At 43.0% G+C, this 25,923-nt stretch overlaps 7 protein-coding genes, 1 long non-coding RNA gene and 1 pseudogene across 11 annotated transcripts; 5 read left to right on the top strand and 4 right to left on the bottom strand.

Annotated features, from left to right (window-relative positions):
* Positions 1-109: 109 nt before the first annotated feature.
* Positions 110-2,726, bottom strand: MED16 (mediator complex subunit 16). Its single transcript, XM_018106871.3, has 2 exons — positions 1,877-2,726; positions 110-1,815 (listed from the first exon to the last, which is right to left on the bottom strand). Exons 1-2 carry the CDS (start codon positions 2,654-2,656, stop codon positions 163-165), a joined length of 2,433 nt encoding a protein of 810 aa, XP_017962360.1. The 5' UTR covers positions 2,657-2,726; the 3' UTR covers positions 110-162.
* A 242-nt stretch (positions 2,727-2,968) lies between these two features.
* On the top strand, positions 2,969-3,814 carry LOC149091193 (uncharacterized). Its single transcript, XR_016197196.1, has 2 exons — positions 2,969-3,198; positions 3,273-3,814. It is a non-coding gene; the product is annotated as an uncharacterized LOC149091193 (long non-coding RNA).
* Positions 3,218-6,782, bottom strand: LOC108654775 (uncharacterized). Its single transcript, XM_018106311.3, has 2 exons — positions 6,207-6,782; positions 3,218-4,578 (listed from the first exon to the last, which is right to left on the bottom strand). The coding sequence occupies exon 2, from the start codon at positions 4,576-4,578 to the stop codon at positions 3,358-3,360; it is 1,221 nt and encodes a 406-aa protein (XP_017961800.1). The 5' UTR covers positions 6,207-6,782; the 3' UTR covers positions 3,218-3,357.
* A 718-nt stretch (positions 6,783-7,500) lies between these two features.
* Positions 7,501-10,600, bottom strand: Fbxo42 (F-box protein 42). The gene is made up of 3 exons (XM_018106307.3): positions 10,099-10,600; positions 8,640-10,042; positions 7,501-8,573 (listed from the first exon to the last, which is right to left on the bottom strand). The coding sequence occupies exons 1-3, from the start codon at positions 10,316-10,318 to the stop codon at positions 8,130-8,132; spliced, it is 2,067 nt and encodes a 688-aa protein (XP_017961796.1). The 5' UTR covers positions 10,319-10,600; the 3' UTR covers positions 7,501-8,129.
* A 238-nt stretch (positions 10,601-10,838) lies between these two features.
* On the top strand, positions 10,839-12,421 carry LOC108654773 (tektin-2). Its single transcript, XM_018106309.3, has 3 exons — positions 10,839-11,139; positions 11,217-11,648; positions 11,702-12,421. Exons 1-3 carry the CDS (start codon positions 10,928-10,930, stop codon positions 12,357-12,359), a joined length of 1,302 nt encoding a protein of 433 aa, XP_017961798.1. The 5' UTR covers positions 10,839-10,927; the 3' UTR covers positions 12,360-12,421.
* Positions 12,422-12,600: 179 nt separating this feature from the next.
* Positions 12,601-14,456, top strand: LOC108654774 (tektin-B1). Its single transcript, XM_018106310.3, has 3 exons — positions 12,601-13,001; positions 13,058-13,489; positions 13,549-14,456. Exons 1-3 carry the CDS (start codon positions 12,790-12,792, stop codon positions 14,204-14,206), a joined length of 1,302 nt encoding a protein of 433 aa, XP_017961799.1. The 5' UTR covers positions 12,601-12,789; the 3' UTR covers positions 14,207-14,456.
* A 421-nt stretch (positions 14,457-14,877) lies between these two features.
* On the top strand, positions 14,878-16,496 carry LOC108654771 (tektin-2). Its single transcript, XM_018106308.3, has 3 exons — positions 14,878-15,232; positions 15,295-15,726; positions 15,788-16,496. Exons 1-3 carry the CDS (start codon positions 15,021-15,023, stop codon positions 16,443-16,445), a joined length of 1,302 nt encoding a protein of 433 aa, XP_017961797.1. The 5' UTR covers positions 14,878-15,020; the 3' UTR covers positions 16,446-16,496.
* Positions 16,486-18,990, bottom strand: Art7 (arginine methyltransferase 7). 3 transcript variants are annotated; one of them, XM_089262515.1, is made up of 4 exons: positions 18,859-18,990; positions 17,051-18,763; positions 16,840-16,991; positions 16,486-16,782 (listed from the first exon to the last, which is right to left on the bottom strand). In XM_089262515.1, exons 2-4 carry the CDS (start codon positions 18,722-18,724, stop codon positions 16,512-16,514), a joined length of 2,097 nt encoding a protein of 698 aa, XP_089118641.1. In that variant the 5' UTR covers positions 18,725-18,763; positions 18,859-18,990; the 3' UTR covers positions 16,486-16,511. The 3 variants fall into 3 exon arrangements, with proteins under 3 accessions (XP_089118641.1, XP_089118640.1, XP_017961792.2); XM_089262514.1 differs by having other exon boundaries at positions 18,844-18,953; XM_018106303.3 differs by having other exon boundaries at positions 18,840-18,919.
* Positions 18,991-19,924: 934 nt separating this feature from the next.
* On the top strand, positions 19,925-20,871 carry LOC149091192 (ficolin-1-like; annotated as a pseudogene). Its single transcript, XR_016197135.1, has 2 exons — positions 19,925-20,037; positions 20,122-20,871. The product of XR_016197135.1 is annotated as a ficolin-1-like (transcript).
* Positions 20,872-25,923: the final 5,052 nt, after the last annotated feature.

Genomic DNA, 25,923 nt, shown 5'->3' with positions numbered 1-25,923 from the left:
CGATAGCACCACCAAATAATGTATGCACAGCTATCGACTGTAACTTTTCAGCATTAAAAGTTCCGCGCTATAAGATTTCAAATAAATATCAAATCGATGTTTCACAAACGTTATTTTAAATTAGTTTTAATTCTTAATAATAATAATATTCTTAAGTTATGATTAATTGATTTGCTTCCAGAAGCCACCGCAGTGGCAATGTAACCATTTGTTGCACCACGCCTTCAACGCAGACGTTTTGGCCACTTTGTTGGCGCTATTCACAAATCCGCAGCGGGCGCATCTCCTTATGGTGCTCGGATTAGCACCCAATTGTAAATTGCTGACACCATCCTTGATGAAATTGGCGAAGACGACTTGCTCCATTTCGATTTCCTGCAATCCGACGGGCTCCACTAGCGAGGTGAACGTTAGTTGTCCAGATTTCACAGCTGCATAGCCCTGGGCGCTGAGCAGCGTTGTTGGATTGTGTTTGGAAGGCTGTGGGATGAGCAGCTGCTTCGACAGCAGACTGCATTCGTCCAGTAGCAGCTCGTCCGGCTCCGCTGGATTCTGGGCCAGTCGCGTCAGCAGCCTGAACAATATGGCCAGCACATCGATGTTTTCCATCGTCTTGGTATACACGGGCAGGCACTGCGGATTGAGGAGTCCCCAAATGCGGATCATGACAAGCAACTCACGAAGACTGCCAATGGCGACGATGTCGCGACTGATGTCGTAGCTAGCCCGTTTGCCGGACAATTTGCTCTTCATCACTTCCTCGGGCAGGCGATTGAGCATGTTGAGCGCCAGATCCGTGACCCATTGGATGAGCTGCTGCAGACTCTGCAACATCATGGGCTCGACGGTAAAGTCCTTGGGATCCAGATTCAGCAACACTGTGTCGACGTCCGGCACTGACTCGGCCAGTTTCATGGCCAAATTGTCCGCCGGCCCCTTATCCTGGCAGCCCAGGTCCGAAGGCCGCAGCAAACTCTTAAACGTGCTCGAGATGGCGTGCAAAATGATGAGATTATCGAACTCCTGCTGTTGGGCCCGGCACAGATTGCTTTTCAGAGCCAGGAAGTTCGCATAGTAGAACTGACGCACGTACGACGGCTGGCGCGTAAAGTTGTCCGTCAGCTTGTCCACGAGCGCCTCCAGATTGCCCAGATTGAGGAGCAGCACGTCGCTGGCGTCCACGCCTGTCACAATGCAGTACTCGAGCAGCAGCAACAGCAGCTGCATGGTGTTCGTATGCTGCTTCAGCATGGGCGTTTGCATGGCGTGCAGCTGGGCGTGGCTGTCGAAGATGATAAGCATTTGGCTGGTGGGCGTCAAGTCGCCACAAACGAATCGTGTCTCAGCATCGTGCTCAAATTGCGTGTGATTCAGCTGCTTTAGTGTGCCCGGCTCCAGGACCTGCACGCTGTTATCCTGCAATATGGCAAACAGCTGCTCGCAATCTGCGGCGATTAGGCGGCTGCTGCACAGTTGTGAAATTTGGGCGCTCAATTGCAACTTGGCCACCTGCTCCCAGCTCTCGCTGGGCACGTAGTCCACGGGCTTGCTGCCAGCGGCTGGCCCAGTCGCCGATTGCTGCAGTAGGGCGTGCACGCTCTGGTGGCGCCGTGTCAGAGTCCATTGCTCCAGCAAGCTGGCGCTTTCACCCACGTTGAAGACCACGTAGATGACGTCCTCGTTGCCCACTCGCGCCCACAACAGCTGCGCAATGCGCTTGCTCTCCAGCGTGGACGACGGCAATGTGTTCAAGAATATGCTGGCCAGCGACTCGGATTTGAAGACGATGCGCTCGCCCTCCAGCTGCAGCGAGACCTGGACATATGACAATGGTTAATAAATTCTAGAAGCTGCACATTAATGTCGCAACCCTTACTTTGTAGCAATAGACCAGCTGCTGCTGCTGTTGCTGCTGCCAGCCTGTGCTGTAGGCAATGTTAAGGGCTCCGCTGGCGCTGGCCACAATGCTGCAGTGTTCTATGTAGCTGCGTGAGATGCCAATGCTGTGGGTCACAGGAAATAACTCTACCTGCTCGCTGCTCGCATTGTTAAGTGGCGTTGGCTCTTGCGCCTGGCCGCCGCTGTTGTTGTTGCTGATGGCCAGCTTTTGTAGCTGGGGCAGCGTGAAGGCAGCCAGCAACCCTGAAGAAGTGAGCAGTATACAGCCCTCGGTAGCAACGCCGCCAAAGCCGGTTAGCGTGGGCCGCTGTTCAAGCCTCTCAAATTTTTCCCCGTAGTAGGTGTGATCCTTTTTCTGGGTATTGAATACGACGCCTTTGCCATTGTGGAAAAACTTTGCCTGGATGATGTCCTCGCTCGGTATGTTGGCATGGAACTGCAGTTGCCAGACGTTCAGTGACTGCTCCTTGGGCTGCCAGATCTCCACACGGCCGCCAATGTAGCCCAGCAGCAGCTGCTCGCCGTTCGCATTCCACTCCAGCACATTGATCAAGGACTTCGAATTGCAGACTTTGTAGTACTGCCAGGGCGTCACAATGTCACAGACATAGACGTGGCTGGAGAGGTTCTGTAGGGCGCTGAATGCAACTATGTTGCGTGCGGAGACAGCGCACAACACTACCTTGTGTGGGAAAACATTACCCTCTTTGGCATTACCAAACTCACGCCGACTCTCAACTTTATACAAAATTGTCATTTTGTTTACTTTTATTCTCCACTAAAAGCGGTACAATGCTAGTGCGGAGTAATACAAATAATCGATAGATTTACCATTTGTGTGAATAGTGATATTTCTGATGCCTTACTACCCAGTGAACAAAAATTTAAAGCAATCGATATTTAGGAAATTTATTCGATTTATTTTAAACAAAATAGTATTATAATTAAACATTTACACATGCAACTAATTACATGCTTTCTCAGCTAAATTACTTTCTTATCTTGTATATTTATATGAGTGACAAGAATCTCTACATCTCTATCATATAAACTTGCCTATTAACAGTTTTACAACCATTTACAGCGAATGGCAAACTACGAATGTTAGTTACATTTAAATACAATCTCCAATCGTACATACAACACATATGTGGTTGGTGATACAATGTAAAAAGTAATTTTAATTAATTTACATAAACAGATGGCAATCATATGTTGTGCTTGGCAGCTTCCTGTAACATTTTGTATCATTATATTTTTGGAAGATTGCGCGCGTGTTTTACAATCGTCACCTAGCAGGTGAGAAACCGGCTTCGAGTCTGTTTGATATGAATATCTTTTGTTTTGTTTTTTTTTTTTTTTTCTTTTCACAGTTTATTGAACTCAATCGGTCGTACATTAACTTAAAGGCAATAAATACACAATGATTACGAATTAAATGATCTATACCGAATGTAACTAAACTAGATTCACATAGCGCAATCCCTTCAGCAAGCAGCCGCTGAAGCTGTCACCGTCGATGAATTGAATTCCGTCCACCAGGCAGGATTGCAGGCTGCAAGGATACTCGGCACCGTAGGCGCTGCTCTCCCAGCGCAGCTGCAGCACGTAATGCACCTCCGGTGTCAGGACGCAGGCCTTGTCGCGACTCCAGCTCAGATGCAAATCACAATTGTATTTCGTTGTTTGATTCTGGATAATGTGTGTCCACACGGCCTGATCGCCGCCATCGGGATACAGATCTATGCGCAGAGATTCGCGATACTCTTGTGGCACATAGCCCACATGGCAGGTGAGATTTGGTGCCAGCCGGCTGTTAAGCACCAGTCCCAGCACCGAGATGAATCTGGAGCACTTCAAGCCCAGCCGCCAGACATGCGACTCGGCATCAACGGTGAATGGGCGGCAAGCCTTGTAGTAACAGCGCTCGACGAGCGTGGCAGGTGGCGTGGGTGCGGCACTGTCAGCTAGATCCGCTGATCCCGAGACCTGCTGCCAGGTGGCGGCATCCCCGAGCCCTGCATCATCGCACTCCTGCTGCGTCCACTCATAGACATACCAGAGCAGCAGCTTGTGTGGTTCTTTGCACGCAGCTATGATGCTCTTGACGCATTCCTTGGAAACGTGCACGTAGTGCTCCTTCAAATAGCTCATGTACTGATCGTTGTTCACACAGCAGCGCATGAAGAATGACATGCAGACATCCAACAAACTGTCCAGTCCCATGCAGACACTCAGCTCCAACGCCGGCAGGACGTTGGAGAAGCGCAGTTTGCGCGTTATAGCGAGCAGAGCATCGGCTATAAGCTGATCCAGCAGATACTTCTCGGCGGCGTAGTACAACTCGATAGCCGCCTCCAGCTGCATGCACTCATAGTCCACGCTGCCTGTGTAGATGTACTCCATCAGAACTTTGAAGATTGGCGCACTGATGTCATGTATCTCGATCTCGGGCTCCAGCTCCTGCAGCGGCCCATAGAACATGGCCTCGAAGACTGGACTGGCGGCGCTTAGGATCAGCTTGTGTCCCTTCAGCTGCTGTTCGCATACATGGAACACGCAGTCCGTGTGCTTTTCGGCATGCAGCAGCTCTGCATATCGCCTGCCTAACAGATTGCCCACGTTCGCCTGCTCCTTCCGCTGCGCAACGGCCAGTTCCAAAGCTGAGCCGGCGCTCATCTGTAAGCAGAGGTCATGCATGTGTGTAAATATATTTAAATAATTGCGTTTCAGTAAGACCTATAAACCGGTTCTATTCTATCCCAATACAGCATCGATCACTATCAATCTCTAGCTTCGCCTTTCCCTTCGTTTGCTACGCAAATCAGGCGTAGCCGACACGTGTCTGCAGAAATTATAAATTATTTAAAAGATGTTTAGCTAAAGGTTTGCAAATTTAAAAAAATTCAAAAGATAACAAGCTAGATAGCCTCTTTTTGAATATTATTATGATATGGGGTATATTGATATTTATTATTTTAATATTTTAGAAAATTACTACTAGTCCATATCTCTCGTTTATGAACCAGTATATAAAATTAGGTTAAATTCCGGTAAAGGTATAAAATACCGTTATATATTTATATAATATAATATAATATGTTAATATTTTCCTTTCTGGCATATTCAATATGTTTCATTGCTATGCATTTCCTCGTTCTTTTATGAAATGTTTTTCTTAAGAATCACAAAAAGCTGTAATCTGTAATCTTATAACGCACATCTCTCATTTATTAAATAATCTCCATCTATAAAATATTTGTTATATTATTGCTCAATGCTTGCCAGGTCTATAGTAGAGTAACAAATAATATGACGATATTATTAATTTGTGATCAGAAATTTGTGACCATTTGTGTTCATGCTATCTCTAAATCCTTTGATATTCCCAAGTATTGAATATAAAAGATAAGATATCTGATTTTATTGTTCCACGAACAAATTTTCACATTATCTTGAAATCTTATAACAAATCAACATAGAGAACTAACTGATAAATATGAGCTCTTTTAAAAATATAGAATTTTCTACTTTTTAATTTTGTTCAAATAGCAAATAATTCATTTTATTTCCTGGGAATGCTCTGAATATAGGTATATACATACACATATGCATTACTTAAAAGCCTAATCTGTGTTTATCGATAAGAATTGCCACTTACATATGTAGGTATAAATCAAATTTTATTGCTACTCAAAATTCATGACGTAAGCGCTGGCGAAATTCCTATAGAGACTCTATTAACCATTCAAAGCATGCATCTGTCTATACTATATATACTTTGTTTATCAATAACAACCATAAGATATAAATACATATGTATATAATGATGTATATACATATATACTATATAACTAATATATTTGCACTCTATCAATATAAAGCCGGCATGTCGAGCCCATTGCTCGTGCGTTAATGAATGTGTGTGTGTTTGTTGGGATAGTGTGTGATTCTCATTATTTATATTTTGCGCATGGGTAACAAATAACCGGTTTAAAGTGTTTACATAGATCTTAAAGCCAGGCATATGTCGATGCGAAATCAGTGCGCTTTACAATACATTAGTATATAAATTTATTACTATATTGTATTTGAATATGTTATAATATATATAGATATTTTAATATTTTGTTTATATATTTTAATTGATATATTTATATGAAACTGTCTAAGGAACTGATAGAATCTTATTGTGTTGGGTACTTGGACAGTATGGCTTTGCGTCTGGACGAGAGCTACTCATATTCCGTACGCAGATTTTATTAAAGTGATCGATTGTCACTCCAGCCGAGGACTGCAATATTTACCTTTGTTTATTTTTGTATAAATAATTCACCGATTTATGATAGCTGGTGCGTAAATTGTTTTTACTTAAATCTCTCTGAGAATCGATTTGCGATCGTGATTCGTGATTCGTGGGTCGGAAATCGTAGCTGAGAACTTTACATAAGCACTTTCGTTGCTATTTTCTTTCCTTTGCTTATTATAATATTTATTTTTATGGTTTTTCTCGCGACCTTTGAATTATATATTTATTTTGTTGATAATTCTCGTTGAACACTAAAGAGCACACCTTTTACATATGTATGTGCGCATAACACTTGGCACTGTGACAAGATCTTGAGTATTTCTAATTTAATTAGGTACGCTGAACTGTTTTATTTTATTGTATTTTTTGTAATACAGGTGAAACGACAAAAGTGGCAAATTTCATTGAAGTTCGCACGATCTAAAAGCTAATTAGTTTGTTCTGAAAAGGAGCTGAACTTGACCGTTTTGCCAGCTGCTACTACGAGCGGTATTCTGAGAGCTCTGATGGAGGCACGAACCGTTCAGCGCAAAGCGCCACCTTCAACTGATCAAGTGCAAACGAAACTCTATTGCTGACGCTCTCTGGAGCGGAGCTCTCTTTATTTGCTCACGCTCTTGGTCTTGCTCTAGCTTTTGCTGCATGCGTTCCAATGTGCTGCTATTCGACTCTCTCACGCTCTCCCTCTCCCACTGCTGGACAAACAATGCGTTGGACACTCATCGATTGGCAAGCAGAACTGTTTCTCTCTCTGGAAATTATTTGTACGCTTTGGCTGCTTGGACTCCAGCCTGTTGCTACTTGAGCGTCGAGCCGCTCTCTCTCTCTCTCTCGTTCTCGCTCTATTGAACACTGCTTGGGGGCTCGTTCGCATCTCTCTCTCCCTTCCTAGCTCCCTATTGTAATCTTTATTAAGCATGTGAGAAGTGCGTCTGTTGGTGTGTTCATCCAACATCCAGTTAAGATTACAAATTAAACCTTCATTTTGTGCTGCCAATGATTGGCGTTGCCGAGGCGCAGCCTTGAACCCTTAATAAACTCTTCGGCAGCCAAAGTTATTTCTGTAACTCATATAAAAGCACACTACAATCATTGAGGTATGTTGAAATTATGGAAAATGTTGCAACGAAATGATTATAGAGATAACGAATTGGTAAGTAATACATATATTATTATCAGCAGCAAAAGATATATATACATATGTACATCTTGCAACTAATTTGATTACACTCTGAATATAGCTGAGGCATATTTGAAATATTCACATAAATTATGAACCAATTAAGTTGTAATTATCTATGTATTACTGCTATATACATATACGTATATATAACTGTATTTTTGCCATATTATTATATATTTATCTACTATTTTGTAATTTAATTAATTATAGTCACAAACATTTATTTGTAAGAGCACTCATAATTCGACTTGGCCGCATTCTGTTTTGTCATTCCTTATATTCCCACCTGCAGGTGGCAGATGCTTTGCCATGGCTTTTGACTTTGGCTTTACAAACTGGTATATAAAATCGACATGCATGGGGGCCGGTCCTCAGCCTACAAGTGTTTGCGTCGTGTGCTGCCCTTCTCGTTACACATGCTGCTCCGAAGCACATGCCCCAAATAGAAGAGAGCAGTGGACTCTATACACATACATAGCCATGTCCATAAATGACGTTCATCCTGTTTGATTATGCGCATTAACTATAATATTACATGTTAACTCAATTATTATATATTACATGTTACCTCAAATGTAATGCCTAAACGCAACCAACGAATTTAAAGGGTCTGCAGGATACAGTTAAGTCAAAAGTTGTACGCAGATTTCAAGGATAGCAATAGCTTAGGATCGTACATACATATAAATATATAGTTAAATATTCTATATTCAATTTTGTTGTGGCTCGTGCCAGCGCTTAGATAATATCACGTGGTACACTCAGAAAGTGTATGGAATTGGACACATGGTGCGTGATGTCCGTCAGCGTCTCCTTGTGAACGCCTCCGAACAGGATCAGCTCTCCGTTGCCCGCTATCAGGCTGGACAGAATTAATCGATCGGGTGCTCCGCTCAGCACACCAAAGTTCTTGTATTCCACCCAATCCAGGCCTGGCTCATTGTTCGCATCCCGCTGCAGCAGGCTGGAGATGTCGCACACGAACAGCGACTGGACATTGCAACGGACACGCTTGGGCGAAGGAGCGCGCAGCTTTTGTGGCTCCACGTGGGCGGGTGCACTCCGTCGTGAATTCCGTATGGCGTTCATTTTCTCTTCCATGCGCCGTATGCGCTCACTGTGATCTCGCGAAGCGCTGCGCGAACGCCCGGGCACATTAAAGGCGGCCATCCGAAACGGATCCTAAGAAAAGACAAGTTGAAATGAAAGTTTATTATACAATTATATTAATATATATATAATGATTACCTCATAGTGTTCGTCAAAGCGCTTGGGCAGCAGCGGCTCGTTGTCTCGACAACGCAGTGCCAAGTTACGTTGTAATCTCTGCGCCGCATCTGCGTCACCATCCGGTGCAGCGGGAGCGGCAGCGGGCGCTGCGGCTGGCAGCGCTGCTGGCGGTGAGTGCAAATCGCTTAGGCGACCAGAGCGCGGCTGATAGTTATTGTTGTTGTTGTTGACGTTATTATTGTGCATAAACTGCTGGGCCTGCTGCATGTTCTGATCCAGTATGGCCCGCCTGTTGGCCAGGTACTGTTCCTGCGGGGGCAAGGCGGCGCCACCGAAGCGTCCGTTGCCACGATTTTGTTGGTCGGGCAATAGGGCGCCGGGGCGACGCTCTGGCAGCGGAGCACGCTGTCCAGGACGAAGCAGCGGGTGTTGTTGTTGGTAGAGTGGTGGAGGCGGCGCCGGCGCTTGACCCAGGCCACCGAAACGCAATGCGCTGCCACCAACAGCGGGCACGCGACTCTGCTTCATAATTTGGAAATCCAAAGGCATTTTGGGCGAAGGGCCCACCACAACCAAAAAGTTATTGACGCGGCAGCCAGGATTGCACCACATGTGGACGGCACCAAAATGTTTGTTGCGCACATTGAGCTGCTTCCAGCTCCACGCGTCACGCGACATGTCCAGCAGCCAGGCATCAGTGTAAACTCGATTGGCGCCGCCGCAACCGCCAACGATCAGCAAATGATGCTTGTCCAACTCCACTTGGATTTGTCCGTATCGCGGCGCAGGTCGTGTGTTGCCAACAAATATCGGCTGCCACCAGCGCTGCTCCTGCAGGTCCAACACCCAGGTATCATTGGAATTCACATTGATATCGTCCTTGATTTGATAGCCACCAAATACAACCATGCAATTGCCATGTACCGTAGCCGAGTGCCCCGCCATAGGTGGCGGGCAGGGCAGCGAGTTACGGGCCAGCCAACGGTCCTTGACCAGATCGTAGTAGTGCAGCTCGTCGAACAGGCACCACGGCTGATAGGGCGGGTGTAACGAGGGATAACGCCAGCCGCCAAACAGTACCAGTTTATCCCTCCAGGCCACCATGGAGGCACTCCCTTTGGGCGATGGATAGGTTCCCGTGGCTAGGGGACGCGACCAGCGCATGTGCGTTAAGTCGAATCGCCAGAGATCATTAAAGGTCGTGTCCGAAGACGAACCTCCGCCAAAAACATACATGGAGTTGCCCAATCGCACAGTCGAGTGGGCAAAGCGCCCTGCTATGATGGGCAGGGGAGCGCCCGTTGACAGGCGCGGACTATTCGCCTCCAAGGAAGCGGCGGTTTGTTGCGAATAGATCTCCCAGCGAAGTCGAAAGTCTGCCAGCCCTTTTTCCAAATTAAGCTGTGAGCGCCGCACAAGATCTATAAGATTAATGTATTGTCTTATATTTGATAATGTTGCTATTGCTCGCACTCACTTTTCACAATTAGTTGCCATCGCTTGCAGACTAGGCTGCAGTGTTCCAGATCGCCATAGGGCGGTAAATAGGTAAAGATGAACTCCAGAATTTCGTCGGGCAGGACGTTGAGGCTGACAGTGGGCGGAGCACATTTGGTAAGGCATGTTGTTGTTGTTGTTGTTGTTGTCGTTGTGACATTGTCACAGCTATCACTTAGATTGCGATTGCACGTGGCCATTGTGTGTGGCGTCCTGTCCTTGCTTCCTTTGTTGTCCTTCACCTTCAAGTGCAGCTTCGAGCGTAACACAGCAACGTAGCTCGTAGCTCACACTGCGCAGATAGTATCTATTGCTAATGGCTTTTATCCTCAGAAGCACAAAGCGTTGCCTACACACCCCTTTTGGGCTTTAAAAGTTTTTTTTAACGCGATTTGTTGCCTAAAAACTGTAAACAGCAGCAGCTGCTGGTGATGGCAATCGACTTCAAATAGCTATCGTGCAGACGTGAATAACATGTATCGATAATGGCCATATGTTAATTCGCAAAAGAATCGATAGACCTGAAATTACTTCTCAATGGCGCGATTTTTTTATTTTATGGCCTTTTTAATAACATTTTAATTTATGTGAAATAATAAAAACTTTGCACTTCATGGTACTAATTTAAGAAAACGATTCAAGTTTAAAATTACAAAACAAAAAACAAAAAATGTGAAAATTAAGTAGGCCAATTCAAGAATCCAACTAGAACGCCTAGCAATGGGCAAATTTCACACATAAAACTTTAACACTTTAAGTTCATTATACACATACATAAAAAAAAAAAAAAACTAAAAGAGTCCATTAAAATGGCTTTTCATTTTATATCAACCATGGAAAAACCTATGCAGCATGTATCGCTGTTCGATTGGCAAGGCCGGCTCGATCGTCTGCGAAATGTTGCAAATGCCCGACGTGCTGATGCCGTTGCCGACCGTAGTTCATCCCGGCTGCTGCGTAATGAGTCGCGTATTGAGGGCGAATGGGCCAACTACGGATCGAATCGTGCATTGGATTTACGGTAAGCATAGCGACACTAGTGATAGCGACGAGATGTTGCCACTGCCAGGTGTTGAGAAAACATTCTATTTCGTGCAGCATTTTTGAGATTAAGACATGGCATGAGCTAATCACCAAATCGTTCGATCGCATGATGAAGGAAGTCGATCTGTTAATAAAGGAAAGAGCGGCAGCAGAGGCGGACTTGCAGTGGCAGGCTGGTCCTGTAGCTGTCATCAGAGAGTTGTTGTTCATCCGCGATGATCGCAACGCATCAGAGCTATCAGCTGATTCCGTCAGCACAGAGCTACATAATCAGTTTAATATATTAGAGAACAATCATCAGTTGCTGGCTAGGCTCATCCATAAGGCATGGGAAAAGCTGGCGCGTCTTGACGTGGTGCGCTACAAGGTGGAGGAAGAGCTGAAGAATAAAATGGAAACCATTGAAATTGACAGTGCACAGCGGTCTCTGACTTGCAAGTCAAACGCTATTTCATTCAAGCTGGACGCCTTGCGGAACCCCAAGGAGTAAGTTTGGCTTCCGTTCGATTGAATGTGTTGTCTAATTGTGCTACTTACAGATCCTGTTCCTATGAGAATTGGCTGGAGTCTATCAAACAATTAAAGCAAATGGTTGATAACGAAGTAGAAGAAACAGTTGGCATACGAGAATCACTTTACGTGTGTCGTAACAAGGCTCTCAGCATGTTGAAAGGCCAGGACCAGTGTACGGAATTCTATATACGTAATCGTGTTTTTCAGACTCAACAGGCTTTCAACGAGCTCAATTGGCAGCGCTCGAAATTGGTTGAGGACATAAGGGCATTAACGAGCGAGATAAAAGATATGGAGGATGCGTTGCTTCAAAATACAAATGCGCTGAAGTTGGCTGAGACACGTTTGGAAAATCGTAACCAGCGCAACATCACAGAACTTTGTTTAGACGAAGTCTACGATTCCCTATGTCTGGAGGTTGAAAAGTTAAGTGAGATCCGGCGTTGTCTTATGAGAAAGCTCGATGAATCAAAAGCCAATTTGAATCTGTTATCGGATCACACAAAAAAGATCGACCTTGATATTGGTAAAAAGGAGCACAGTATAATGATTGACACAAAGGCACTCGAGGTGTGCAAAGAATTTAAGCTAAAGGATGCTGGCATTGCCAAGCACAATCCATTTGCCCAAACAGATCTAAACATCGAATTAACACACGCAGAGGACATTACAGAAAAGAACTGAGCAGTTTTTATCAGGGTTTTCCATTTATTCTACTTATCAATAAAAATACCGGCATAAATAAATATGCGCTCGTTTTCTTTTAGCTTCTTCAAATCGTCAATATATTGTATTGAGAATATGCTTCGCCTTCAACCTAGCAACAGTTTTATATGCTATCGTTGCCATTAACAATAGTCGACAAGCTATAACTAACTGATCTAGTAGCCACAGCATAAATAAACTTAGAAACTCGTTCAAGGAGTAGCTTAAAAATATAAAATATTCATTCCCGCCGCGGACATCATAAAGAACACTAACAAAATCAAACCAAAACATAAGAAAATATATAAAACATATGAAAGGGAACACAATCATACACAAACTATCTACATTAGATTATATGAAAAGATACATCAATTGTTAAACACAGATACACGTTACATACGCCAAGATGTCGTTCAAATCGGTGGTCACTATGGAAAAGCCCCTGGCTCACATCTCGCTGGCCGACTGGAAGTACCGCGTCGGCTGTCTCAGCAGAGTGGCCAATGCTCGACTAGCAGATACCGCGGTCATACGCAGAACATCTCGCATATTGCAAAACGAGACGCAAATCGAGCAGAAATGGGCGACTCATGACTCGAACCAAGCAATGACTGAGCGGTAAGTGGAGCGAGATGTTGCGAATCTGGCGAGAACTTGAGATTTCCTGTTTTCAGCATTGCCGAACTGGATAACTGGTATGCAATCATTTCGAAGTCGGCCGAACGGATCGATAATGAGATCAAGCTTTTGCAGCTGGAGAAGACTTTGACCGAGCGCGAATTGGATGCGCTCGCTGAGCCCATCGCTGTCATCAGCGACATGATCTCCAGCCGAGATGGTCGACTCGGCTCCGAGATGACGTACGATGAGCCCGATACGGAGATAAAAAACGAGCTGATCATCATGGAGAACAATCAGGAATTGTTGGCAAAGTGTTGTAAGACGGCTTGGGAGAAGATGAACGTGCTTGCTGATGTACGCACCAAGATCAGCATTGAGCTTGAAGATAAAACAGAGGCAGCCCTTTTGGATAGGGCGCAGCGAGAGCTAGATTCGAATTCAACATATATATCCCATAAGCCGGATCCGAGGCGCTTGCCCAAAAAGTAAGCACTGTTTGAAATTCTAAAAGCTTAAGTCGAATTCCCTACTCTCTTCTTTGCAGCTTTTACTCTTACCAGAGCTGGTTGGATCATACCAAGAGCATCAAGCGCATGGCCGAGAACGAACTGGCAGATACAGCTGCAATGCGGGAATCGCTCTTCGTTTGCCGTCAGAAGGCAATTACTCTACTACAAGCCCAACAGGAGCGCACAGAGTTCATCATCCGAAAACGCATATTCGAGACGCAGCAGGCACGCAACGAGCTGGAGTTCCAGCTGACCAAGATGAAAGACGGTATGCAGGCTGCGCAGAAGGATATTGAGGAATTGGAAAACTCGCTGCAGGAAAAGACAAACAGCTTAAAGCTGGCCGAGACCCGCCTCGAGAATCGTGCACAGCGGCGCAATGCAGAACTCTGCCTGGATACGCCCTATGACGTGCTTTGTGTAGAGGTGGAGAAACAGCTCGAGATCCGACGTTGTCTTCAGGAAAAAATGGATGAGACTAGAGCTAACTTCAATCTGTTAGGCCAACATACACAAAAACTTACTGTGGATTTAGAAAAGAAAGATCATGCGCTAATGACCGACAAACGGACGCTTGCCATACGTCAAGCATTCAAGGACAGGCAAAAGGGAACGGAAGTGATCAATCCGTGTGCCCAAACTGATTATAATATTCAAATCACAAATACGCAGGACATTATTCCCAAGACGTAAATGTGTGCGTTGACAATACTCTGACTAAGAAAGGGTCAACAAGCCGAATCGCAGCTCATTTATTTAATATGTTTAGACAGCTAACATCATCATAAATTATCTCTTATACTAATCAAGAACAATCATTGTCAAAGGGATTTACAATCGGAAAATTCGACATTGAGGCCGTTCCTTGAATGCGCTCGTAAAACTCTTGTACTTTTGTAATGCTTTGACTAATTTCTACTCAATAAATACTACACAACCCAAACTAGAATGTTATATTGCCTGGTAACACACCGATGGATCAAAGATCCTCATGGCAACGTAACCCCTGTATAGCTAAAGTTCCGATAAATTTAATCAATAACAACTGTTTATACTCATTCACGAAGTGAAAGGGGCGTATTTGAAAAATGTATACTCTAGTTGTCAAAACATATATGATAACGATATACTGGATATATCTACGCCCAATTGAGAAGTGGGAAGCCGAAAAAATTATATTAATATATTGCAAATTCCTGTATCCCTTACCAATCAAGAATCGAACGTTTTTGGACTGTAGTGAGCATTGTGCGGTCGGTAGCGCCCAACCTCAATTCCTACTTGTTTATATATTATATCGATTCTAATGCTTGCCTAGCAGCTTGAAAACTTGATACCTTGGTGATCTAGTAGTCATGACATAAACAAAATCCTTTAGCTGTGAAGTACAGAAATTCCATTAGTTTCAGTTGTGAGTTATAGTTGTGAACACGAATTTCGTTTCAATAAAAACTATAGTAGATAGATATAAATAAATTTCGAAAGGAATACATACAGTGTACTTAAGATGGCATTTCAATCGGTGACGTCTTTGGAGAAACCAGTGCCGCATCTTTCGCTGGCTGACTGGAATGCACGCGTGGGTCGTCTTCGAACCGTGGCAGATGCTCGACGTGCTGAGGCATTCGCTTTGAGGCATTCGGCTCGATCGCTGCGCAATGAGACTCGTATTGAGAGCGAGTGGGCGAACTATGAAACGAACGAGGCTCTGAGGGATCGGTGAGCATCGAGTAGGGTATTCTATTTATATTTTTTATCGTAACTATTGAATTATTCTTCAGCATTGACGAGCTGAATAGCTGGCGCAGCATCATATCCAAGACGTTTGATCGCATCGAGCTCGAGATTAAATTACTGCAGGACGAGAAAATATTGACGGAGCGTGAGCTGGACGCGTTGGCTGGCCCCATTTCAGTCATAAGTGAGGTGCTCACTATGCGTGACAGTCGCTTGGGCTCGGAGATGACGTACGACGAGCCAGACAACGAGATCAAGAATGAACTGATGGTATTGGAGAACAATCAGCGATTGCTGGCCGATCGATGCCAAAAGGCGTGGGAGAAGCTGACACGTCTGGAGGAAATTCGCTACAAGATAGGCATGGAGATTGAGAACAAAGTTGAGGCGGTGGAGCTGGACTTTTTGCAACTGGCGCTAGATCGTTATTCTTCTAGCTTGTCCTATAAGCCAGATCCCTTGCGTAATCCCCAAAGGTATGAATTATAACAGAATCTGGTTTAATCAATGCTTTAACTGCTCGTATATAATGGTTAGCTCCTGTTCATATGACGCTTGGCTAAGTCATGTGAAGCACATGAAGCAATTAGCCGAGGATGAACTGGCTGATACATCTTCCATACGGGAGGCGCTCTTTGCTTGCCGTGAAAAAGCTCGCAACATGCTGCACGCGCAGGAGGACCGTGCAGAGCACACCATTAGGAAGCGCATTTTCGAGACCCAGCGGGCTCGCAACGAGCTGGAGTGGCAGAAGCTGAAGATGAAGGATGAAATGGACAGTGCTGTATGCGAGATTAAGACTCTGGAGGATGCTTTGAACGACAAGTCCGATTCGCTTAAGTTGGCCGAGACGCGTCTGGAAAATCGTGCTCAGCGTAGCGGCATGGAGCTGTGCATGGATCGTGCCCACGACCTGCTCTGCCAGGAGGTGGAGAAACTGCGTGAAATACGCAGAGTTCTCAAACAGAAGATCGATGATGCTAGGGCTAACTTCAATGCGCTCTCGGATCACGCGCAGGCCATCGATGTGGATCTAGAAAACAAACAACATGCGCTGATGACTGACATTCGTGCCTTGGACTTACGCACCCGGCTCAGGGGCGGAGAGTATGGCATTAAATTGAAGAATCCCAATGATCAGATGAATCGCAATATTGTTCTTACCCGCATGGAGGACGAGATACCACTGGCTTAAGAACTATTAATGATGTGTATTACCATAACTCGTGTCTAAATTCCTGTACTATATTTTTGTTTGTTTTTATTCGCATTTTTCCCGATTCGCACTTGGCGAAAAATTGAAATTTAGCTCCCCTAACAAGGGCCTGAACGTGGTGCTCCAATTCAGGTATTGTTGCTCTGCTGTTGTTTGGTTGATAAAGTGCACGCCCTGACGCACAAACATATCCCACTTGACGTACTCGCCGGTCTCAACAGGTTCCAGGGGTCCGCTGCTTACTATTGACTTGAGGTTCTCATTGGGCGACAGCTGCCAGTCCACCCACAGCGCAATACCATTGCAGTTGCCCTCGCTGCAGAGTACAATAGAGATTAGTGTATGGGCGACTTATATGATATTTGCTACCCACGCTGTCAGTTTTATGCTGCCGTGGTTGCTCTGCTCCACGCCAAAGTTGGCGAAATCAACGCTGAGCAATTGCTGCGGCTGGGCCAGAGCTCGGCATGGATATTCCCACAGCGGTTGCGCCTCGACCTGGGACAAGGCTTGTTCCGCAGACCGCTAAAATAAGTTAAGGGAGCGTTAAGGAATTGCCATGACCGATTTCTTATCTTTCTTACCTGCACCATGTCGTCGAAGAGCCTCAGGTCAAAGCCTTCGCAGCTAACGATAGGCGCACGTATCTTGTGCAGATCCAGAAACTCTACGGGCAGCGCGAAAATGCGAGCTGCACACGGCGATATCTCTGCATTGGCAGGTAGCTTCTCATGCAGCTGCTCCAGCTGCATCAGCAGTGTTCCAAAATAAAAGTTATCCCATGGCAGAATAGAGTTTAGAAAATACGGCTCAGCAAAGATGTGCGTAATAGTGTCTAACTCCTTGCGGTCTAACTGCTTTAGGCTATCCAAGAACTTCACGTTTTTCAATTGATTGTGTTCGACCACTGACTTGAGCAGGCGACGCGAGAAGCGATGAGGTTCCAGGCAGTGCACACTGGCTGCGCCCAAGGCAGCACTGGCAAGCCCGAGCAGGCAGCCATCGCCCATTACCAGCACGTGAGCTGGTTTTGCTTTTACTGCCTGTTCCAGGTAGGCGAGGTAGCGCTTGTTCCTAATGCTTTGGTTCAGCTGGCCGATGCGATTGCGGGTGTATGTCATGTGCAGATCACAGCTGCAACTGTGTCTTTGAGCTGGCTTTTCGGGCTGCTCTTTGTGTGCGTCAAACCAGAGCGAATACTCATCATGGTAGCATCGCAGCCAGAACTCTTCGCCAGCATCATGAAGATGAAGAGGCTTAGGTATGTAGTAGATGGCCTGCATCCAGTGATCCCGCCAGGGAACAATGTTTGCAAGCGGTCGCTGTTTGTCTGTGCAAGTTGCCTTCAATTGCTCCAGCTCCGGATGAGCCCAATAGGGCGCACAGCTCAACAGTTGTTCGCCGGCATCATCCAGCTCTATTTGCCACCAATAGAAAACCAATTCAACGCTACCCGGCCTGCTGAGCTGAATACGTACGACATTCTCTCGCGCTAGCTCGAGCGGCTGCTTGCGCTGGAAGTCAAAGTGGAAGATCTGAGCGGGTTCTGAGAGTACGTGAAATGAGTGGGGCGGCAGTTGGGAGAGCTGCACATCGTGGAGCGCAGCCTCGCCGCTGCATTGCATCAGTTGTGTGGGCGGTCGCAACAGTATGTCGCCGTCCAGATCGGGTAGAATCTTTAGGCTGTTCCATTGAGACGCCATTGGCGATTGAGCCACCTGAGCATAGCACGTCGCCCGCGCAGGTATACACAGCGCATCGTCAGTTAAGAGCTCCTCGTGTGCATGATTGTAAATTCCAATGGCACCTTCGCCAATTAGTTCCGTGTCTAGCAGTTCAGCTACCAGCAAATTAGCTCTGTGAGGCATATCGACGCCCACGACTATGTCTGTGGACCGTTTCCGTATGAGCCGCACATGATCGGCATCATTGGCTGCCAGAATACGTGCTGCACAGTTGGCCATAGGCAGGAATGCCTCACAGGCTGTCACAGTATCGGCACCAGCACGGAGCGCCATCATGGCTAGAATTCCAGTTCCAGTGCCTATGTCCAGCACATGAACTTCTTTACCAGCCCGACGCATACCTGCGATTGTTTTGCGTATAGCCGCATCATACTTCTGGTTGCGCTCCCAATCGTGCAGCATATCACCAAAGCCGGCATTCGCCACCTCCTGATGATAATCGTAATCATCACCGCGCTCTTGCCATGTGTTTTGACCAGTCATTGGGTTTATTACTTGTGCGAAGCTGGCCATGAATCGTATATTCTTCACTGTCAAATGTCGTAGAGCTTTCTGCATCGATAATAAAATAAGTATTATTTATAATATAAGGCATATATTTGTGTATTTCAATTTGAAATACATTCACACACGGATATTTTGCGTACTTGTCACATTTTCGTCTGCAATAGGCTGTTGCCATAACAGAAATGTTAAAGTTAACATGCTAATCGGTTGGTGCCTTGCATATCGATAAGTCTGTAAATTTCGTGCTCGAGTTTGAACTATTCAAAATTCTTAACGGCAATCAGCTATATCATTATCAATAAAGTGTTGTATGGTTCCTGATTAAATGTTAATTAAAGAAAAAAACTAAAAGTTTGCATGTAAAGTTAATTTTATTAGAAAATATTAAAATATGTAATAATAAAGCATTAAAATTAGTTAGTTTAGAACTGTTTATCAAGTCGTCGCCGGACACCTGACATAATCAGAGCACGTTGCTCCAAGTTTAGATACTTCAAGCCACGTATGTGGTGAATAGGAGTCCGAGATACTTGACCATAGCTCACATCGTGGTCTGCATCGGTCCAGCTGGATGATCTTTCGATCGAATAGTACTTTGTGTTATAAGAGGCAATGGCAACCAAAATTGGCGTATGAGTGATCAATCCATTATCCTCAACTGGCCAACAATTGAAAAGATACTGAATTATGGTAAGCCCGAGTATGAACAGTATAACGCAGCTTGTTTCTAACTGCATAAATGCTAGTGGACTTTCCATTTTAACCTATGTGTTTATAGTTTGGATTCCACAAAGCGACTACGTTAAGAAGGCTAGATTTAGGCCTTTTATACAGGGCACAGTTAGTAAAGAGTTTCATAGGAAGTTGAGCTACCTGTAAAATATATCAAAAAGTGTAAACACGATCATAAAATCCTAATCTGTTTATTTTAATTGTGGCTAGTGCATTGAAAGGCAAGAGAATATGTACGTCTGCCTGAGAGTATTTTTAAGAACAACGTAAACTTTTCAAGCTGATTAATATTCATGCTTATAAGCGTTGGGATCTGTTATAGAGCTCTCGAAATGATCAAATATTTCAGTTGTGAAGTTATCATCATTGAGAACTAGCTGCAAATATGCGGCCAATTAATATTTGCACAATATTTATATTTACATAAGTATGTATGTACATATCAATTGCCACGTGCGAGGATGCCAATGGACAATGTATTCCGAATTTGGAAATTTATCAATTAAATATGGTAATCGAAAAGAAATACATTTTGCAATTAAGGACTCGAATGGAATGAAGCTGCAAACGCAGCTCGAAGCGCTGAAGTATGAACATTTCAAATTGATTTTGTTTCAATCTTGGTTTATATATACATATGTATGTATGTGAACATTTGTATATGTTTTAAGACTTGAGCGCAGAAGTTAATTTGCCGAGCTTACAGCAAAATTTGATAAATTGATGTCAACCAACTGGCTGCCTTCTCAGTTTCCGAATGACTGTGCCAAAGCAACGGCAGTGAGTCGTTCTAGTGGAATTTATCAGATTGTTATTCCGGACTACAGCGTCAGATGTGAGGAGCATATACAAAATGGCATTTGGACACTCATCCTGAACCTTGAGGATGGAAGCGTTAATTTCTTTCGTTATTGGAAAGACTATAAGAACGGGTTTGGCAATGTTAATGCTGAGTTCTTCATAGGACAGCAGCATCTTTTGACCAAAGAGATGGACCAGGAACTGCTTATCGTCATGGAAAACTTCCATTGTCAACTGAAGTATGTACAATCTATTCCTCGTCGGCAATGAGGATAACTTGTATGTTTTGCCAGAGCTGGGTCAATATTCTGGAGATGCTGGGTACTCATTGACTAGACATCTTGGCCATAACTTTACAGCACGCAATCGGGATAACGATAAGTATGAGAAAAACTGTGCAGTAGCTTTAACCGGAAGAATGGTGGTACGAGAATTGCCACGCGAGGTTAATATATTTTGGTGATCTGAAAATTAAGTTTTTTTTGTGAATATTCAAATATAATAATACCGAAAAAGGAAAGGGTATCAATTGGTTCACATTTTCCGGTCATATTGAATCGCTTAAAAGCGTGCAAATGATCAAAAGGGGACTACTCTCTTATTTGATGATTAATTGTTAAAAAAACAAAAAAATTGTATCTACATTGAAAGTTAATCATTTGTTTGAATTTCTTTATCAGTACTGAGTTTATATGTGTATGTATTTATATTCATGTATTTCTCGAACAGTTGGTTTAGTCTGGTCTGATCCGTTCTGAAGGAAAACATAGTGAATATATTGCTGAACATATATATTTATAACTATTGTTAAGCTTATTTTCAAACCTCTACATCTCCTTGTATATTATATGATGTTCCCAATAGTGAAATATGAAAATGCAAGCTAGTTATAAATTAAGAATTCCGCAACTGTGGTGCAATTAATGTGATAATGTTTGTAGTATTATAAAGATCATAATATTGTTCAGATTAAAATATTGTTGCTTAGCTTATTTGACTATTTGATCGCTATATCCTTTTTCTATAAGTACTTCCTATATTCAAGAAGTTCCTTTAAGTATTTCCTTAAAGTATTTCTTTACAAGTATTCCCTAGAAATAATTGCTCTATGTAGTCCCCTTTAGTATTAACTCTTAGTACTTACTCTAAATATTTTCTCTAAGTATTTCATCGAAGTTCTTCCACAAAGTATTTTCTGAAACTATTTCCTCTAGTTATTTCTTGTAAGTATTTCCGTTTAGTATTCACTTTAAGTATTTCCATTAAGTATTTCCTCCAAGTATTCTTTCCAGTCCTTAATGAATAGTTGAACGATCATACACTTCACTTCAGTTTACTTCCCTGCACGACCCCAACCAGCTGCTGCCCTTTATATAGGGCGACATTCACTCACAACCTAAGTCGCGCCCAAATGTTAATCCCGGCGCCACGTAGGTAGACAGGGAGACAGTTACATACAAACCCACGATTAGATGTAGAAGGGAAAAGTCATAGCTAAATCGGATTTCTTAATTACGCTGTCTCGACTTGGACTTTCTTGTCCTATGTTAACGATGTTATATCTTTTTAGCATTTCTATAGCACGGAATACTTATTTTTGTTTTTAAATCTCTGTTGACACTTATCAGAGAAAGTTGGCAAACGTCAACTGTCTGACAGAGATTGTGAACGAGTATTATGCAGTTGAGAGCGCCCGATCGCAACGTTCTCCATCGTTAAATCAATATGCAAAGCTCTTTCATTATAAAGGGCACAACAGGTCATATTCAATGCGCTTAAGGATTCACAATGACCCTTAACGCTCCTGCTATTTGCTTGATTTGAGTGAACTTGTGACCTATTGCCTGTTTCACCGTTTATCTTTTTTCTTTTTTTTTTTTTTTTTTTACTGCTGGGAGTGAAATGAGGGAAATGCTAAGAAATTACTATTGTGGAAATTCTACGCTCACGTCGCGCCGCGACAAATACATATAGTTTTGATTTTATTTGTTGCATCGAGCATAGTGAGGGGAACCTAATAGAGGTACAGGAGCGCTGCAGGGGCCAATAATTTCCTGCTCGATAATTTCCAAATGAATGCGTTCCGCAAATAAATTCTCCTTTGACAGCGGCAAAGCGTTGAAATTTTAGAACGAAATCACGTTTTGCTGTTGCATACTTTTTGGCGTATGCACATCTGCTCAGCATGTACGTGCGAAAAGTTGTGTTAAGCTCACACACAAACACACACACATACGCATATAAACTTATTTACATACTATGCATAGACATAAACAGATACATACAAACGCCCATATGTCTATATGCATATTGGACTGAGACACAGGTGAGCCACGATGTTGTATAAATAAAACCAGATAAAATAAATCATAACATAATTTTCACAACAAATTTCTTTTGCAAATCTAATTCCTTTGCTTATCGAACGTGTCGAATCTGTTTAAATCTGTTTTAAAGTCTTCTTAACTTTTTTTGGCGTATATTTCTGGAAAGTAGCTCTTTTGATTTGAACACCAAATCTACCACTTACAAGGCTATAATAATCTCCATTTTTCCCTATGTGGAATGAACCTATGGAACGCGGTTCTATAGTCACTGAAGTCATAAGCACATCATAGCTTTACGCATCCCAATCAGCTTGTATCTAATCTGACTTTCAACAACAACTGACGTAGGCTGAACAGATAATATCCTCAGCCCGCATAGGAATCTGATAAGCTTAAAGGGAAATAGAATAAGGAATAAATAAGTCTCGATTTAAGATGTAGTTATAGTGGCTTACAGCTTGAGATTTGATAAAGTCTAAATATAATGATGAACCTCGGTTTTGACTTACCGTGATCGCATTTGAAATAGGAACAGCTTTAAAACATAGTAATTACATCAGTTACTTTACTTCTGAAAAAAAATTTTGTTTATTTTGAAAATATGTATAGATACACAAATTATCTTAAACTTAAGTTCAAAAACTGTGCTCCTCGGCTATAGTTTGTGAAAGTTAATATATAATATTATCTATAATATTATTTGAGAATATAATATTATTATTTTTCAAATTCAATTAGGTATTCTGAAGTACTATGCTTCCATTAATAGATAATAGATATTCAAGAAATATCATCATTAAATATCTATCAAAAAAATTATTATTGTGAGTGTTTAGACACGACTATCTCAATAGCATGACGTCATACAAGTTATATGGGTTCGCATATAGATTTAATCATGGCAAAGAGCAAGTTTCGTTAGAATTCCGTTAAGAATATTAAGAGCAAGTTAGCTTGCGAGCAACTGGTTTATTTCGAAGTTGCTCTGGAGCCAGGAGCTAGTGGTGTTGCCAACTATGCAGGGTCTCGAAAAAAAGTTTTATAAATGTCAAAAATGGAATGACATAAAATCGGTGTGAAAAGTATGGTCACAATAAATATATCATCTATAAGAAATAGAAAGACGTTGCCTAATGGGGAAAAAGCCGAATTGGCATCACTGGCAGCTATGATAACAAATTAGTTCATTCTTAGTTTATACTGACATATGTACATATGTATACATGTTGTGCTGTTGTTGTTTGCAGTATTATAACTTTCTTTTCACACTGATTTAATGATTCAATGTGTGAAGCTGCTTAAACATATCACATCTCTCGATAGCATTGAGCAGGAGCGTACTTAACTGAATGGCAAGGCATTGAAATTGTAGTAAAATCCATTTAAATTAGCATCCACATGTCAACACAATTATGTTGGATAACAACGAGTACGATTTATGTGCACGTGAAGAGAGCGCAAGTTATACAATGCACACACACACACACAGAGACACACATGCACGTACCGGATACGGTGCTGTTGGGTGGTAGGCGTGGCCCGGAGCTTGGCAATTGTCAAAATTGCCGCCATAATTCACGTGTTGCCAGCAACAGAAACAGAAACAACAACAGCAACAACAACAACAACCACAATAACAACAACCACAACAACAACAACAAAGTCGGCATCATTCAATTGAAGCAAATGCTCAAAATGCAAATTACGCAATGATTTACATTCCGATTGACATATTTTAGGCGAACTGTTTGTAGGCCCCATGTACACTCATGCACTGGCCGCTCCACCCTTTGCTTGTCGCCTCCCGCTCCGCTCGTTATTCAAAAATATCGCCCAACATCTTATCAATCCCAAAAATTGATGTTCATGACGTGCGCTGACAGGCAAGTGCGTGCATGGCGTCTAGATGAATATTGAGCCGGCTGAACTGAATCCGCCTTTAAATTTCAGTCTGCTCTGAACGGAGCCACGCCTCCGGGAGAGCTTAGTGGCTGTCTCTGTCCCTGTCCTGACTTTTGTCCCTGGCCAGGCAGTCATCATTAGTTGGGGTTTCTTATTGGCACTGCGCCCAGAGCTGCGGAGTCAGGCAGCATAAAATGCTGAAAGGACACATACGCGGCGATACCCTGGACGCATTGAGAGTGGCTCAATAAGGTATATATATTCATTAGATAAATATTAAGTAATTATAATAAATAATTTCTACAATCGAAATATACATATTTTATTTCTATATAAAATATTATATGGAATATTTGCTTATATCATATAAATTTTTAATACAAATCTATAATATGTATTATATTTAGTATAAGTATATAAATAATATACAACAGAAGTTAGCTTTTCAACTAAGATATTTATTATTTTTTACTAGTTAGGTGTTTATTTTATTTTATTATTATTATTTTTTTTTTTTCATAAAAAATGCGTGAGAGAAAACTTAATTTTTTACTATTTGCCAACTAGAAATGTATATATGTATTCCTGACATGAGCATTAGTGTGAATATGGTTTTCAATAGAATACTTATTATAAGTTACTTTTTGCTGATAATAAGAGTAAATTAAAATGCTCCTTTAGCATGAGCTTAACTTAACTTATCTTGGCGTCAAAGTTGACAGTTCTCTTCGGGCATGCATTGGCACTCCCGGTTCGCACTTGCTTCTGACTACTGACTACTCATTTTATAAAATTTTGAAAGGCGAGCTTGGAGCTGCTGCCACTTGAATGTGAAAGCCAAGAATGCTGGCCAATACAATGAGCGACCTGACGGCCCTCAATGGCCAACGCGCGGCTTTCACTGGCATACAGCTGGGCGGAAAGGTCTCTAGCTGGATGTGGTCTTCACTGCAGCGTAAGAGAATTCTGAATAGCTTGACTTGCATTTTGCCCTGTCCGCCACATAAATTCCAAAATAACAATATGGCAGTGAATGCGTTACGTACATGTGTGTGTGTGTGTGTGTGTGTGTGTGTGTGTGCATGTCCTGGACACGGATAAACTTTTGGCCGGCCACGGCAATAAGAGATGACAGGCCAAAAAGTTTTAATGACGCCGCCAAAGTCGTTGAACCAAACTTGCGTCTCTGCAGCCGGGCATCAATAAAAAGTCCCCTGCTGCATAAGTTTGCATAAGACACAACAGTTGAGTCCATTCAACTGTTCAAACTGCTTGCAGACAACCAAAAAGAAAACGAAAGAAGGGAATAAAGACGAAAATATGAAGCAGAAATGGCAAATCTATTTGCCATATTACAAGCCCAGTTGGAACCTGGCCAAAACACAAAGCCCAGCAAAAGCAGGCCAGATGCAGGCTGCAGGGATAATGCTGCACTCCTTTCGG

Source organism: Drosophila navojoa, chromosome 5, assembly GCF_054131105.1.
Source record: "Drosophila navojoa isolate 15081-1374.11 chromosome 5, UAZ_NAV_1.0, whole genome shotgun sequence".
Lineage (NCBI taxonomy): Eukaryota > Metazoa > Arthropoda > Insecta > Diptera > Drosophilidae > Drosophila > Drosophila navojoa.
The sequence above is the reverse complement of the archived record's forward strand: the minus strand, read 5'-3'. Positions and strand labels throughout refer to the sequence as shown.

Coding starts and splice junctions, on each gene's coding strand:
- MED16 (XM_018106871.3), bottom strand. CDS start 2,656: ATGACAATTTTGTATAAAGTTGAGAGTCGGCGTGAGTTTGGTAATGCC. Junction 1,816..1,876: donor AGCTGGTCTATTGCTACAAA/GTAAGGGTTGCG, acceptor TCATATGTCCAG/GTCTCGCTGCAGCTGGAGGG.
- LOC108654775 (XM_018106311.3), bottom strand. CDS start 4,578: ATGAGCGCCGGCTCAGCTTTGGAACTGGCCGTTGCGCAGCGGAAGGAG.
- Fbxo42 (XM_018106307.3), bottom strand. CDS start 10,318: ATGGCCACGTGCAATCGCAATCTAAGTGATAGCTGTGACAATGTCACA. Junction 10,043..10,098: donor ATGGCAACTAATTGTGAAAA/GTGAGTGCGAGC, acceptor TTAATCTTATAG/ATCTTGTGCGGCGCTCACAG. Junction 8,574..8,639: donor GCTTTGACGAACACTATGAG/GTAATCATTATA, acceptor GTCTTTTCTTAG/GATCCGTTTCGGATGGCCGC.
- LOC108654773 (XM_018106309.3), top strand. CDS start 10,928: ATGGCTTTTCATTTTATATCAACCATGGAAAAACCTATGCAGCATGTA. Junction 11,140..11,216: donor AATCGTGCATTGGATTTACG/GTAAGCATAGCG, acceptor TATTTCGTGCAG/CATTTTTGAGATTAAGACAT. Junction 11,649..11,701: donor GCCTTGCGGAACCCCAAGGA/GTAAGTTTGGCT, acceptor TGCTACTTACAG/ATCCTGTTCCTATGAGAATT.
- LOC108654774 (XM_018106310.3), top strand. CDS start 12,790: ATGTCGTTCAAATCGGTGGTCACTATGGAAAAGCCCCTGGCTCACATC. Junction 13,002..13,057: donor AACCAAGCAATGACTGAGCG/GTAAGTGGAGCG, acceptor TCCTGTTTTCAG/CATTGCCGAACTGGATAACT. Junction 13,490..13,548: donor CCGAGGCGCTTGCCCAAAAA/GTAAGCACTGTT, acceptor TCTTCTTTGCAG/CTTTTACTCTTACCAGAGCT.
- LOC108654771 (XM_018106308.3), top strand. CDS start 15,021: ATGGCATTTCAATCGGTGACGTCTTTGGAGAAACCAGTGCCGCATCTT. Junction 15,233..15,294: donor AACGAGGCTCTGAGGGATCG/GTGAGCATCGAG, acceptor ATTATTCTTCAG/CATTGACGAGCTGAATAGCT. Junction 15,727..15,787: donor CCCTTGCGTAATCCCCAAAG/GTATGAATTATA, acceptor TATAATGGTTAG/CTCCTGTTCATATGACGCTT.
- Art7 (XM_018106303.3), bottom strand. CDS start 18,893: ATGGCAACAGCCTATTGCAGACGAAAATGTGACAAGTACGCAAAATAT. Junction 16,992..17,050: donor TCTTCGACGACATGGTGCAG/GTAAGAAAGATA, acceptor AACTTATTTTAG/CGGTCTGCGGAACAAGCCTT. Junction 16,783..16,839: donor GGCAGCATAAAACTGACAGC/GTGGGTAGCAAA, acceptor TGTACTCTGCAG/CGAGGGCAACTGCAATGGTA.